This window comes from Silurus meridionalis, chromosome 21 (assembly GCF_014805685.1).
Source record: "Silurus meridionalis isolate SWU-2019-XX chromosome 21, ASM1480568v1, whole genome shotgun sequence".
NCBI classification, from domain to species: Eukaryota; Metazoa; Chordata; class Actinopteri; order Siluriformes; family Siluridae; genus Silurus; species Silurus meridionalis.
Window position 1 is genome coordinate 9,014,589 of NC_060904.1, and position 16,150 is coordinate 9,030,738.

The following is a 16,150-nucleotide window of genomic DNA, read 5'->3' on the forward strand; positions in this document are numbered from 1 at the left end:
AATTTATAGTCACATTCTAATGAATGTTGTAAAGTTCTATACAAATAAAATTTAATTTAATATGAATGTCCCTTTGCTTTCAGGCATCATTTAAATCAATGTGATCATATGTTTTTGCAAATCTGGCAGGAACCATAATTTGTTCATGAAAAAAGGCTATAAGACTATACTAAAATAAAAAAATGACAGACACAGGCATTTCCCTGCACTACAGCATTAGATTATATACATGTGCCATTGCTACTAACATAATAACTAGATCAGTAGTGTGGATAACTGTTTTCATTCGAATTTAATATTAATAAAACTCACCTTGAGCTTGGGAAATCGTGAGGACACTGACACGTTCAGGCCAGCATTTCTAAGTGCTGATATTCTTGCCTCAATGTCTGAGATCTGTAAAATAAAAAAATAAAAAATAAAAAAGTACATTACATGTATATGTACATACATGTACTATATTATCCCAAGGGTGCGATTGTCTGTGTATGAACAAGAGTATTCAGTCCTAGAAACTAGTTCATGCTTTTGTTACATTTAGATTAGACTACTATAATGTTTTACTATCTGGATGTTCGAGTAAGTGAATAAATAAGCTTCAGTTAGTTCAGAATGCAGCAGCAAGAGTCCTCACTAGATCTAGAAAATATGACCACATCACTCCTGTTTTAATCAGTATACACTGGTGTCGAGCTGCAGTATCTGAGTGAACTTCTGTACCAGTATGATCCTCCAAACCTACTTAGATCAAAAGGTGCAGGCTATTTGTTGGTATCTCAAATAATGAAGACTACAGCAGGGGGCAGATCTTTCTCTTATAAAGCCCCACTGTTATGGAACAGTTCGGGGCTCAGACACGGTCTCAGTGTTGAAGTCAAGGCTGAAAACGTATTTATTTTGTCAAGTCTTTTATCAGTAGATGCTTCTTAGGTAAAGGCACAGATCTGGAGGGAACATAGATATAGAGTGTTTGGTAAACTGGGATATTTGTATGCTGTCATTCCCTTATTCTCACACGTTCACACAGGTTTGTTGACGGTGGTGTGGTGGGTCGTTTCTTATCCCAGAAATCACTTATGTTGGTGTTACCTTCTGGTTCTCCCTTTTAGTTATGCTGTTATAGCGAGTCTTGCCGGAGTCCAAACTGCACAGTGACATTAACTTTCATACAACAATAAAGACACATAATAATCCATATCCTTCTCTTCCTGTCACCCCTATTCTCTCTCTCTCTCTCTCTCTCTCTCTCTCTCTCTTGGTCGTGTTAAACATGCTCCTAAAGTTCCAGTGACCACTGTTCCTGCCCCTCTTCCCTCCGTGGATCTTCCCACTTCATCCTGGCCTGCCTGTGGATAGTGTTCTCTTTGATTGAAGGCCACTCTGTGCAGCTCGGGACGGTTTCTCATCAATGCCTTGGTTGGTTACATGAAATTCTGGAGTAAGAACAGGAGCTTTAAGGATGGATTTGACTGCACCCCGCAACATCGTATATCTGCTATAAATGGACATTCGGTGCAACCCAGATGAGGATGGGTTCCCTCTTGAGTCTGGTTCCTCTCAAGGTTTCTTTCTTATACCATCTCGGGGAGATGATTATATTGAATTGAATTGAATTGAATTGAATAGTAAAAAACATGTAGACAGATTTCTTTATTCTGTTACTGTCACTTACTGTACCTGATGTTTTACAACTGGTAGGGTCAGAATTTGACTTAAGTTGTAAGAGTCCATTAACACAACCTGTCTTTTTTTAAAAGATAATTTAAACGCCATAGCCTCAACTCCAGGCCAAAATCAACTCTAACTACAGCAGATCCATGCAAATAATGAAAAGAGTATACTTTAGGGGTCATCAAATGTGAATCTAATATATTGCCTTTGGGATGTTGTATAATGGGTGGTTCACAGCATGAATGTGCAGCTGGCACTTCTACAACAATTAACAGTCTGTCAGGACCAAAACATGACAGAAATGCGGATAATCAAAACTAAACATTTGAAGAAATCACACGATCATTTTCTTGTCTTTACCATTCTAGTTTATATTTGTTAAAATGCAACGTATTTAATTTAATGTAACTTAATTTATCTTAATTCAACATTAAGATTAAAGAGATACCTAAGCAAGCCATTTTGAAACAGCAAAAAGGCATTAGCTATGCACAGGGCATGGCTGCAATATTTGATACTGTATGTACTAAAAAAACAACTAGACATGAAACCAAATAAAAGAACAGTTGGACATTATAAGAACTATTAAGAAAACAAACAAACAAAAAATATCTACAGTGATATTAACATCCTACACAAGGCAGGACTATTATTAGCAGTCATGCCATAAAGTAATTTGAAGGTAACATAATCCACAAGATGCCAAATACTCAGCAGCAGGAAGAATCGGAAGGACTTATTGGAAGGACTTTTGCAACAAAATAAAGAGAAGAGCCTGAAAACAAGTTTGGTGTTCTGTTAAAGTTCTGGAACCAGGATTAACCACTACTAATGTGATCAGAAGGCGAGAGTATGGAGGAAAGAAATTTCTGCTAAGGATCATAAAACATACAAACTCATTTGTAAAGAGTGCTGGAGGTAACATTACTGGGCTTGCATTACTGCTTTTGAACAGTCTCAATAACTATTACTGATGATTTAACTCCTGATGTAGTAGCAGAATTAATCCAAAAGTCTACAGAAACATATTGTCTGTCAATTTACAGAGGAATGCATCTAATCTTAACAGGAGGAACTTCATTGTGCACACTGCCAGTACAACAAAGGACTTCATCAGGGAAAGAATTTGAAGGTTTAATACTGACCAAATGCCGAACAACTAAAATACGTTGTAATACATGCCTGGAAAACCTTCACAAATTGAGAGAAGTGGTAGTTTGTTGATGGCATGTGTAAGCTGTTCACTGCAGGTGCATATTTAAATACTAAAAAATAAAATAACTAATTATTTGAAAGAGTTACTTTTTTCATCAAAATTTTCCCATAAATTAAGTCATTCAAAAACTTTACCACTTTAACACAATTCCAGTATCTGATCACAAATTGATATGTTTTTGTTCATTTTACCTAATTCCACAAGCAAAGCTTGTCAGCTATCACATTTGTTAAACTGGATCTTTGCCTAATAGCATTTTTCTAGAAAGGGTTGGAAAGATGTAAAAATACATATATATTTCCATATGATTTTTTTTTGTTTAAAAGGAGATGCTTGGAATTTAGCCACAGTAACATATATTATTATTTTTACAAACAAACAGTTTACATGGTAATAATAGGCTTCTGCTAAAGTAATTTAATTAAATTACACAATTGAATTTACTCCAGATTTATTTGAAAGAGATGTGTAATTTAAGAATGATGTAAGTATGTTGAATACTACCCCAAAAACGAATTCTGTTTTTAGTGAAAAAATCTAAACAAGTAAGGACAACATGAAATAAAAAATCACGTTTTTTTTAATAAACTTTTAGATATTTATGTAGCAAAATTCTCAATATTTTGAGAAAGAGAAACTTGGTGAAGATAATTAAAGGTAGGTAATCATTACTGCATTTTGCTGGAAGATTATGTAAAAACAACTCTGTCTTTTTAGTGATTGATACTAAACATTAAAAACACACACACGCACACCTGTAGCTCAGACTGCTGCACTTGAGCAGCCGCAGTAGCCACCTGATCCTCAAGGAAGGCCATTTCTGTTTCAGTAGTGGAACTGCTGATGCTGCGAGCACAGTCCTCCAGATCACTCAGTGCCCCCTCTAGTCCATACACAGTACCTGCAGCCAAGTATACCTTCACACACACACACACACACACACACACACACACACACACACACACACACACACACACACACACACACACACTTTGTATTTGCACGTTTACAATTTAATTCATTACTTTGAAAATTGATTACATCACCTAGATGTAAAAAAATATACCCACTGCAGCATAATAACAGAATTTCATTTTTTTTAGAGATGCTGTCATTTTCTTCGATAATAATTTCTAGTCATTGTTAAAATAATTGTGAATGATGCAGAATGAATGCATTTTGCGGCATATTTGCTGCCATACAGCATAATAATATTAATAAATAAGAAGCCTTACTGATGATTGCGGCTTTTTGATTTGTACTTCCAATGTTTACAATCTTTTTCCCCTCACTGTTTTCGACTATGGTGCCATGACGATTAACTAGATAATTTATGTTATATAGTAAGTATTACATATAATTACTTAAGACACATGTAAGAATTTAAAAAAGAAACATAACTAAAAGTAAGGGTGCAACATTAGAGCATCTTTTTATAGGAGCACATGCAATCATTCTGTACTTAGACTGTATGTCTATTATGTCCAATATAATCACCAAATTTATTAAGTTAAAAAAACTGAAGACTGGTCTATTGGTATATTTTTCTTCAGTTCTTGAAAGACTAAACAAATACCTTAAAGTTCTAACCTGAAATGGAAATATAAAACATTTCCCACTCACAAATATTTATTCTGTACTTTTATCCACAAAATAAAAAAATATTTTTTTAATTAACTTTTTCACAGTTTAAAATTGTATTTGGTCTTACATTTTCTTCTAGCTTGGTAAGGTGCTGGTCCAGTTTTCTGCTGTCTGGGCCAGAAGAGAGTGGTGTCCTAGCTGGGGACTCTTGGGGGTCATGACCTTTACCTTCCCCGATCAATTCCTCTGTGGCGTTTAGGACCTTTAGAACCTCTGTGGTGATGCTGCATAGGGAAGCGGCTGAATAATTCTGCACGTGCACACACACACACACACACACACACACATACACACATCCACACAATAAATTAAAGGTCTCTGCACACAGTTAAACTACCATAAAAGTATTTCTATGCAAACAATGAAGCATTTGGAGCCCAGAAAAACAAGCACTGAACAGGAAATGTCTAGATTGACAAGTCTCCCACTCAGACTTCTCAAACACAACACACCTACACAAACACAAAATTGCTCATTCTCACTCATCGCTCTTCATGACTGACCTTGAGGCTTCAATGATGACAAAGGGTATAAAAAAACAAAAACAACAACAAAACAGGAATAATAAATAAAAAATAAATAATGACTGGTGATGAATAAAGCTCAGTAGCTCACACACTTTCATTTACGCAGTGGGAGAGAGCACAATCCCATTTGTGAATAAACACATAAATGCAGGTACAAATGTAAAGAAGCAGTACGCCAGAAGTGATGCTAAGTGATACACCTCTCACTTCACACACATACTGTACTGTACATCAATAAGGCACAAATAAGAGCTGCCTACATTAACCTAAGAAGTGGCTGAATGTGAGTATCAAGGCAAAGAGTCATCCTGTCCATCTTTCAACAGGCACCAAGACATCCCAAAACACATCAAAGCCATTCTAGCTTTGATTAATCCAACAAAATCAGTGGTCCATTAAGAAAGTGACTAAGACAGATGGAAAGTGACATGATGTTGATGAGAGCGAAAAACAGAGACACAGAAATGTATGATGTAACCCAGTGATCAATTAATGGTAGCCTGAAGCTTTGATCCATAGAAAAAGTGAAAACCTTCTCAAAGGACAAGAGTAGAGTTATGAAAGTAAATGTGCTTGTGTGTTTGTGTGTTAATGTCAAAAAAGCTCCGGAGGCACACTTGTGAATAAGAGCAGCATCTTCTTTCAGATGATATTTTTAACATCTACACACCAGAACAGGTGTACCACTGTTGGCTTAGTGAAAAACACAGATTCAGAAGCATATAAAAAACAGACATATGTATGAATTTTAAATTCATTTAAAATTAACATGATAATGGTAAAAAACATTATTTGGGGAAAAAAAAATTGCAAAAAAAACCCCAAAAAAACCAAAACCAGATTACAAACTTTGCCATTAATAAACCATACATTTAAGGATTAATACTTTTTTTTTCTAAAAGATTACTGGGTTCCCCATTTACCAGTTCTCCTTCAGCATTGAAATACCCTTTTTTTTTTGGTGCTGTAGAATCATTGGTATCATTGTGTGTTAGTTGCCTCCTCACTTTCCAACAGGTTAGTAAAGGTTCTGGTACAGGTTTACATACATAATTCCATATACACTGATCAGACATAACATTATGACCACCTGCCTAATATTGTGTATAGGCAGGTCCTCTTTTGTGGCTCGTCTATTGGATCAGACCACACGGACCAGCCTTCGCTCCCCGTGTGCATCAAAGAGCCTTGGCCACCCAGTTCCGACTGTTCCTTCCTTGAATCACTTTTGATAGATACTGACCACTGCAGACCAGGAACCCCACAAGAGCTGTAGTTTTGAAGATGCTCTGACCCATTCGTCTAGCCATCAAACTCGCCCACATCCTTACGCTCACCCGTTTTTTTCTGCTTCTAACGTGTCAACTTTGAGAACAAAATGTTCACTTGCTGCCCAAAATATCCCAATCACTTACAGGTACCATGCTGAAGAGATAGTGTTATTCACTCACCTGGTCAAGATGTTATAATGTCATAATGTTATGCCTGGTTGGTGTGTGTGCCAGTGACCCCACATTTATTGACCAGCAATGTTCCGGAATGAGCGTACAATGCACAGAAACAAAACCAAATTCTCTGAATGCTCTGTATGCCATTTTCTACCATCGCTATATCGATCTGATGTCTATGCTCTATAAACATCCACTACTTAAGTTCAGTAAAACTATCAGACTTATCATCCAGGCAGTGGGACAAAACTGTATGATGCTTCAGGGTCATGTTGCTTCTTAAAATTTTTAAACAAGATAGATGCAGACAACTAAAGCATTCTTAGAATTCAGATCTGAAGATGAATGAATGAATGAATGAATGAATGAATGAATGAATGAATGAATTTATTCGAATTATATTAAATAGACTAACCAGCAAGCTCGTGTTTGTCTATGTTGACTGCATACATATCTGTAAACTTTAATTAATAATTAAAATTTGTTTAGCTTGTTGCTAGTTTTATACACTTGTAGATTTGTCTGTGCTGGATTAAGTAATGATACATAAAGTATACCTTGTAATGAATATCTAAAAAATTAAATGGTTAAATGGTGATAACTGGGTCAAATCTACTGTCAGAATTACCTCTGTTGAAGACTGTTGCTCCTCTGGGTCAGATGGGGTGCTGTGGTTGTGTGCTTCCGCACTTGATTCAGAAGCTCTTTCTGAATTGTTTCTCTGTAGCAATCCTCTATTTTCCATCTCCTGAGTCGAATAATGTTCTTTTACATTGTGTTCTTCTTCCACATTCTTTTTTATTTCCAGCCTATCTTCTTGTGCTTGCTCAGTAATTATTGTCATTTGTTGTGTTTCGCTCTCTTTTAAGTCTCCTATCATTCTCATACCATTGACTCGAGTTATCATGAGTGGTTCTATTTCTACCAAATTCATGTTTTCTGTTTTTGTTTCATTCTCACTTTCTGTCTCCACTTGTCCACCTTGCCAGTTCCTTTCAACCTGCATTTGTCTCTCTGATTTTTGTTGTCTGTCCCAATCTAGATGTTTTTCCATTTGTTTCACTAGATCATCATTTCCTTCTTTTTTCTGGTCTTTTTCTCTGTGGCTCTGTCTCACCACCTCATTTTCCACACACTCTCTGCTTATCTGTCTTTCTATCCATCTTTCACTCAGTCTCTCCATTTTTCTTTTATTCCTCTCCATATCTATTGTGCCATTATTCTCTTTATGCGCCCCAATCTTTCTCTCTCTCCATCTGACTCTATCACTTTCTTTCTTCCTCTCTCCATAACATTGCCTATCCATGACTTTTTGCATTGGCTCATCATCAGATGAGGTCAGTTCCTCCTTACTGATCTGATCAACCAATTCAGATAGTTTTGACCTCAGTTCATGGTCCATAGTGTCATTTTCAGATTTGTTTTGCATTGCTGTACTGGGGAGCACAAAGTTAGAGGCTACTGTGTTCTGGTATACAAATTCAGGGGTCATGGCAGTGGAGGTCACATGTTTGGGTGAGGTCACAGTGTCTGTCGATTGAAAGGTAGAAGGTGGAAGAGGGTTCAGAATCTCTTGACTATCCTGTCGTTTCATTACCATGGTGTTGAGCAGCAGAGTGCTGTTCTCCTAGATATGGACAGGGAGACAAGCTTGTTATAGCCTGAAAGTGAAATTATAACATTTAAACACAAAAAACGCCTAGTTTGTTTACCCTTCCCCGTGGAAACTGTACACTGTACAGTGTAATATGTATGAATATAAAGCCCAGTAAATATTCACTGATATCACACATTACAAATAAATATAGCACTAGCAAATGCAGAATGTTCTTAAAAATAGGAAGTGAAGCTTATTTTCTGGCTTATAAGTCTTATAAGTCTGAATGAATCCAGTGCATTTTAAGCACCATTCACCAGTGCCGTTTTTTTTCCATGACTTCTTCAGTATGCAATGAGCATGTGCTTCCACCTAGCGGTGAGAAAATGTAAGTCGCAATGGTCCAAGTCTTCGAGCTTTTCTATGCAAGGTGCTCCTGCCCATATTTCATTTTTTTTTAATTCCTGAACTAGCCATATATATTTATCAGTGTCAGAAAAGGGCAATTACGAGGTCATTATATGTTTTTTATCAAGTCTATAATGAACCAGAAAACGTAGGGGCAGTGGTGGCTCTGAACTGTTGATCATCTGAACTGTTTACATGGCCTGTGTTCTGCTCAAATCTCACTTGTAATGGAAGGCAACATAAATATGTTAATATAATTGAATGGTTTAACAATACTCTCACCCCTGTGTACAGTGCAGTCTGCACACAGCTCTGTTCAGGTGTCTCTCGTTTGTTTCGCTTCCTACGACGCAACCTTCGGATCTGCTCAGCTTGCTCCTCCCCCTCGCTGCTATCCACAACCACCTGAGGGTTAAAGTTCACATCCAGTGCACCAAGTCTTGGTGAGTGTGGAGGCCTGATAGCAGGCCTGTAGTGATCATAGGGCAAATAGGGGGGGCAAGGTTCAGGTTCATTCTGAACAGGGATGTGTGTTCGAGTTGGGGGAGCTACTGAGTTCTCAGAATCTGAGTTTAGGGTCTCTGTGTTGGTGAAATGACCAGAGGAGGGTGAGGTTATTGGTGGATACTGTTCTGTGTCACGCTGAGAGTCTGATGATCGTGTTTCTTCTGAAAGACGCTGACGGAACTGCAGTAGAGCTAAACCCCAGGTATCACGTTCTGCTCCATCCTCTGAATCTGACCCCATCTCGTCATAAGCCGAAACCACGCCAGATTCCTTCTCTAAGACACTGAACACCAAGCTTTTCCGTTTGGTAAGCAGGCTCGGTCGGGAATGCTGGGAAGTCTGTAAGGCAAACCAGTTTCCATCCGGAGACTGTAGAACAGAGGAAGCACCTACACAAAAAGAAATATAAAGTGCAAATATCTGCTTCACTTGTTTGCTTTTGGTTTAAATGCTTATTTTTCTTATTCTAATTGTACAATACTATTGCACCAAGGACTGAGTCAATATCAGGCACACATTGCCAAGTCATGACATGATCTCACACTGTGTTTAGGAAAACGTGATAAAGCAAGAGTTAACTCACTGGAGTTATCCAGACGATCCACATTTTTCCACCCCAGGATAGACGCTCGTGACTCTCTCCGAAAAGAGGAATAAATCTCAAGATTTGACTCTGGTTCTGCAGCTTCAGTCACCTTGTCTTCTTCAGGAGTTTTGTCTGGGGACTCCTCACTAGTCAGGGACAATGCTGATAGGGACTGCTAAAATAGACAAATATACAAAAGATAAACAATTAACCAATGCTACAGCTTGGGCTCTTAATAAGATCAGCAGATGAAAGAAAAAAAAATTACATGGCAGGACAGTTTAATATTATTGTTGATTATTTTATATAGATTTTTTATTTTTTTTATTAATGATTGTTTAAACAGGGCACAAGATAAAATAAGTAACAAATGAAATAAGAAATTGCATATAATTTTTGTCATTTGATTTGTGTATATAAGAGGATGTAAATATAAAACACAATATTCAACAATTTTATCTTCCCTAAAACCACTAATAGCCATTAGATATTCTTATTTTGTACCTTTACCAAAAAATATTCAAACACTTTTTTTAACACCTAAAAAGGGAGGGGTAGAATGCCTTCTACTGAGAGTGAGGGGTTTTACGCTGCCCATAAGAAGATCACAAAGCACCTGCTAACTATGCACAAAGTCTCTCAAGTACTTTGAGGGATTTCTCTCCCTTCTAGCATCATCTTTTCCTTTTTTTAAAGTGATGAAAAGTACTGGAACATTATCTAAATACAAAATATCTGGCCCAACTACAAAAGCCTTGTTTCAGGTTTAGGTACCTGTGTAGGAACTGTACTGGAAGTGCAGTGTAAAGCGTCCTACACTACCACAATTATTAATTGTACTGGGAGCAAAGAATTTTTAAAACTCAAATATTTGGTGTGCCCAACCTGCTGTTGGTGGTTCACTTGCACACAGTTTTTGAAGGAACTATGAAGGTAGGTTGTTCCAAACATCTTGGAGAACTAACCACAGATCTTTTGTGAATGTATGCTGCCTCAAATTCTTCTGTCTTTTCAAGTAATCCCAGACAGACATTATAATGATGTGGAGATTAGGGATTTTTCTTATCTACAATTAAGATAATTCTTAATAATATAGGCTGCATGTTTGGGGTCATTGTATTGCTTCAGAATAGATTCAGGGCCAATTGAATGCTCCCATGATGAGTAGATTCTGCATATATTATCAGATTTGAGAACACCTCAAACACCTCAATCCTACAAAATTTCCAAGTCCATTTGCCAAAATGAAACCCCAAACTTGGAGAAAACTTCCACCATGCTTCACTATTGCATCCTGAGGTTGCGCCAGCTCCAGTCACGTCCCAGTTTATGAAGATTGTGGACCTTTAAAGAAGTAAATGTCGACCTCGCAACCATCCCGAACCATCTAGAGATGTACCATCGCCATTTTGGATCCCACTTCATGTGGAGTTTGGACATTGGACCTCTTTGAGTGTTTAAAGGCTCTGGCATGGAGAAGTTGGTGCTGGATCTATAATGATCGCAAATGTTGAGCTATTTTATCAGTTGCTCAGTAGCTCCTGGTTCCATAATTTTAAATGACTGTATAAGACTGTGGAAAGAACATTACTCATAATCTTACATTCCAGTGCTCATGTTGGTTCCCATTTTCCAGTGTTTTGTATTGTTGAAATATTTATAATCACACTCTTGATGTCACCCAAATGAGGATGGGTTCCCCTTTTCATTTCAAGGTTTCTCCTCATAACATCTAAGGGAGTCTTTCCTTGCCGCAGTCGCCATGGCTGTTCATCAGGGATAAATACACATCGTTCACTTTACCTGTTAAATTTTGTAAAGCTGCTTTGAGACATTGTCTGTTGTGAAAAGCGCTATAGAAATACTTGACTTGACTTGACTTGACTATTACCTGCAGACTTCTTGTTGTTCTGCTATCCAGACTTGAGCAAACAGTTTGCTTCCTGCTACAGGCAAATATTTCAGATTTTGACACCAGCTGCCATTTTTCTGCACCTCAGTTCCTGTGTTTTGGTGCGTAGTTGATTTGACTAAATGTAAGATTTAATGAGTTAATGAAATTAACATTAATTCAAATTATTGTCTCAGTTAAATAAACTTAGGATAAATGGAAAGAAAGATTTAAGAAGGATAAAACTTTCATTTCAAAATGATAATTTTCACAGTAACCCCCGATAAGGAAGTAAAGCAAATCTCAACAGAACAGAAGAGACTATTAAGTTTCACTGTGTACATTTTCAGCTGTAATCCCTGAAGAATGAATTGCTGTCACCAGAGCAGAGCCATTGTAAATTATGTTTTTTTCTTTGTATCCAAAATCTTTAGCTTTGCACTTACCTTTGTTCTGCAATGAGTTTTGGCCAGTTTCTAAAATAATTTTTGATGTTTTTAGCAGTTTCTACTAAAGTTTTTCCTCTTGAACAACTAAGTTTAAATCACAGTTACATTTGCCCTATGTGTCCAATTAGCAACACCTCTGTATTATTTTATTCGAGTTTTATCTGCCAGGGCATCATTTTGCTCTGTATTAGCATTGTCTAAGAATGTTTATTACCTTACTCATGCCTCTGGATCTGCAAGCTTCAGCATAATGACAATTTTCCCTGCAAATGATGCAGGGTTTCTTTGCTGGGTACTGAAATTTGATGTGAGATTGAGCTTTTCCCTACCCTTTTTTTGCCATCTTAATAAGCCATCTTCTGCTTCATGACTCTTCCTTTACTATAAGGTCTTTGATGTACTTGAACAATGGTGACATCTGTATTTGAACAATGGTGACATCTGTTGCTATGTCACCATTGAAATAGGGTTTTCAGCACTTCTTGCTTTTAATAACCAATTCACTTTAGTGTATTAAACTTTTGCCGTGGTTCATAAATACATTTCACTTTTCTTTACAAAACAATCCAAAGCTATCTTCATACACTGATTTAAAAAAAACTTCTTATAAGATGTTGTGTTAAGAAGGTTGTATGTGCAATGTTTAAACAAGAAAGAGAAGAGAGTATGGCTGATTTGACCTTTATTACCCTTTTCTCTTTATTCCCCTGCAAGAGGCAGTAGCTAGCCATATCAAGCAGTCCAGTTTTGAAGTGACAAGAGACTAAAGTACATAAGCATAGATAAAAATAAACAAATTCTTCAGATGCCATAAAGAAGAACTTGACATGAGTTAATTAGATAAGCAGTTGAGAGGAAAAGGACAGTTGATATTTCCAAGTTTGCATGCAGTGACAGAATATGAGATGTGAGAGTTGTCCAGAAAGATCACAGAATTTTGATATGGGGGTGGTATAAATGGGATGAACAAAAGTTCAGTTTCTCAGGGTTTTTTTAGTTGATGAGCTGCCAAAAACCTGAGAGTCTCAAAGAGGAATAAAGTGGTATGAAAACAGATGTGAGGATATGACCTGCGCAAGATGTCAAATATTAAGGGAGAACAAAAAAAGACCAAATACAGAGCTTTATGAAACACAAGAGGAGAACCTGCATAGAGCAGGCGTAGGAGACAACTCTTGTCTGAAGCAAAAAACTGCCATACTGTGACACAAATTCCAAGACTCAAGAGAATGTATTATATTTGACTGAGCAAAATGCTGCTGAAAAGTCAAGGAGGATGATGATTGATGACAATTTGGATGATCTTCTGGCATGGAGATTCTCAGTGATACAGACAAGGGCAGTTTAAGTGCAATGTGCTGCTTTGAAACTGGACTGATTATGGTCTACTAGTTTGAAGAAAGAGAGAGACCGTTGACTGCTGAGGTTTTTAGCAAGAAAAGAGAGAAGTGATACTGAATGCAGGTACATGCCTAGATGTTATGGAGCCATTAATAACAGAGATGAACGGGAGGAGATATTTTAATGTGGTTTGAAGCTTAGACCAAATGGCCTGGTAATAGGATTGCAGGATAAGATGATTTGCACAGTCTCTTTTGTTGCTAGACTGAAAACATATACTGTAGTGTAGGAATAGTGGTGGGAGTGAAGTTTTGGCAGCTTTTTTAATCTTACTATCATAAGAGAGGAACATTTTTTAAGCAGTCACAGAGGACAAAGCATAAGCAGCTGGTTGCAAAGATAAGAAAAATGCTGCTTGCACAGATTGTATTCATAGGTTTCCAACTCTTCCTTGTTGAAGGCAGTCTTTAGCAGAAGTCGCTTCAGATAGACAGGAGAGTCTAGGAAGGGTCAAGATCTATGTCAGGTTGTGATTGATTCCACTTTTCTGTTTGTTGTCCTCAATTCTCTCTGGTAACTGAAGATCACATCCAACAGCTAAGAAACTGGGCAAGAAATCTTCATGAGTTTTGGGGTTGTTGTTCTTCCTGGTTTAAGGAATAACACTTTTTTAGTACCAGGGTCCTTGACTAAAGTGTTGAGCTTTCTTGACACATTATTCCAATTTTTAGAAGTTAGGATAATCAAGAAAAACCATGACTTATGGACCTTATAAAATGGAATGAGAAGGAGATGTGGGCTGTTAATTTAATTTTAATTAAGAGATAGAAATTAATAGATTTATTTTAGTAAAACTAATTATTAATTAAATTGTTAATTATTTGCTGTGAAGCAAATCCAAGTTGCTAAAACAAGCTGCACTGTTTTGTCTATGAACACATAAATAGACCCAGACAGGATCTGTGCATTTTAAAGCTCAGAACATAAACTAATGAGTCATCAGATCATGCAAACATCAAGGTCCAAAAAATAAAAAAAGAGCAACCAGTTTGATTCAAAATATCCATTACACATATATGGTAAATCAATATCCACATGTTAAAACCCAATACCTGCATTTGGTGTTCATAAGTGATATAATTTTTAAAAGAAAGAGGTAACTCTATTAAAACAAACATTAATCTAGGAATGTGAATTACTTCTCAGTTCTTGTTACTGGACCAAAACCTGAATCCAAAACCTCTATCCTGAATTATTTGCTCTAATGAGCAGAACAATTTGATCTCCTTGTGCAAATGGAGCACAAGGAGCACAAGGATCTCCTTGATCTCCATTTAAGCCTTAAATGGTTACTTGGGTTAAAAACAGAAGTAACTAAATCCCTCTGTCATACTGCAGCAATTGTTCATCATAAAAAATGACAAGCAATTCTTTGCTTCATTGTTGTGTAAAGGATACAGAACAACTTACCAGTAGAGGGCAGTAAATACTATAGTTTTGATTAGATATGTAGGTCAAATGAGAAGAATTTCACTATTTGGTATACTGAAGACAGAATACAAATGCTGTTTTAAACACTACATTTTGTTAGGTGTGGTGTGGTGTCGTGACAGAGAATTATGAAAAACATACAATGCAGATTTCATTGATATTCCGTGCAAGCCTCTTCTAGTGTTTAAGTTAAAATCTTTTCATGACATAACGTCTGCATAAGAACATTTGCGTAAGTTAGCGGGAAAGAGTGGCATTGGATGAATGCATATAAACCTGTAGCCAAATGCCTGTTTATATATAAAAAGAATTCCTATAAGTATCCTGTTTATGTATACTCATTGTGCAGTTTAATAAAAAAAGAACACCGGTATACACCTTTTTCATAATACATATAAATGATGCTGATATGGGTAATATAGCAGCTGTGAGTAATGTTCACATCAATCATTAGGGTGGGGGAAAATGTCCTCTCAGTTATTTTATCTATATTACATTTTATCCAATTGTTGCTTGAATGCCACAACCCAGCCATTAGGGTTGCACAAGCCAGTGCACTCTTAGTGCCGGTCCCAAGCCCGGGTTAATGGGGAGTGTTGTGTTAGATATGGCATCCAGACTAAAACATGTGCCAAATCAAAAATGCGGATCACAAAAAAAAAATTCATACCGGATCGGTCAAGGCCGGGGTTACCAACGACCGCCACAGGTATCGTTAGCCAACAGGGTACCACTGGAAATTGGGCTACTGTTGGCAGGAGGAGAAGGAGAGGAGGAGGTGGTGAGGGAAGACATGCAGGTAGTTGAGTTGAAAGAGGCAGATGTAGAGGACAGGGGGGTATGGAGACGGATGATCCACTGTGGCGACCCCTAATGGGAGAAGCCGAAAGAAGAAGAAGGAAAGGAGGAAGACGTCTACAGAGACGGCAGGGAAAGGAGAAGTGTAGGAGAGTGGAGGTTCAGGTTGACACTTTAAATGTTGGTACTATGACTGGTAAAGGGAGAGAAGTAGCTGATATGATAGAGAGGAGAAAGGTAGGTATGTTGTGTGTTCAGGAGACCAAGTGGAAAGGAAGTAAGACCAGGAACATTAGAGGTGGGTTTAAACTGTCATGGTGTGGATGGAAAGAGAAATGGTGTAGGGGTGATTCTGAGGGAGGAGTTTAATAAAGTTTCTGATAAGGTGATTGTGAACCGGCAAGTTGAAGGGGTAATAATAAATGTCATCAGTGCTTATGCTCCACAAGTGGGTTGTGAGATGGAGGAGAAGGAAAAATTCTGGAGTGAGTTGGATGAAGTGGCAGAAGGTGTACCTAGGAATGAAAGATTGGTGATTGGGGCAGATTTCAATGGACATGTAGGTGAAAGGAACAG

At 37.4% G+C, this 16,150-nt stretch overlaps 1 protein-coding gene across 4 annotated transcripts in view; it reads right to left on the reverse strand.

Moving 5' to 3' along the window:
- The window catches only part of myripb (myosin VIIA and Rab interacting protein b), a 117,845-nt gene that overhangs the window by 7,667 nt on the left and 94,028 nt on the right, over window positions 1-16,150 (reverse strand). For 3 of the 4 annotated variants that reach the window (XM_046833848.1, XM_046833850.1, XM_046833847.1), the window contains 6 exons: window positions 9,602-9,779; window positions 8,794-9,407; window positions 7,135-8,133; window positions 4,599-4,781; window positions 3,643-3,804; window positions 313-396 (listed from right to left, as the gene is read on the reverse strand). In XM_046833848.1, coding sequence (XP_046689804.1) covers window positions 313-396; window positions 3,643-3,804; window positions 4,599-4,781; window positions 7,135-8,133; window positions 8,794-9,407; window positions 9,602-9,779 — 2,220 coding nt within the window. The remainder of the gene's footprint in view (window positions 1-312; window positions 397-3,642; window positions 3,805-4,598; window positions 4,782-7,134; window positions 8,134-8,793; window positions 9,408-9,601; window positions 9,780-16,150) is intronic. The other variant, XM_046833849.1, reaches the window with a different exon arrangement.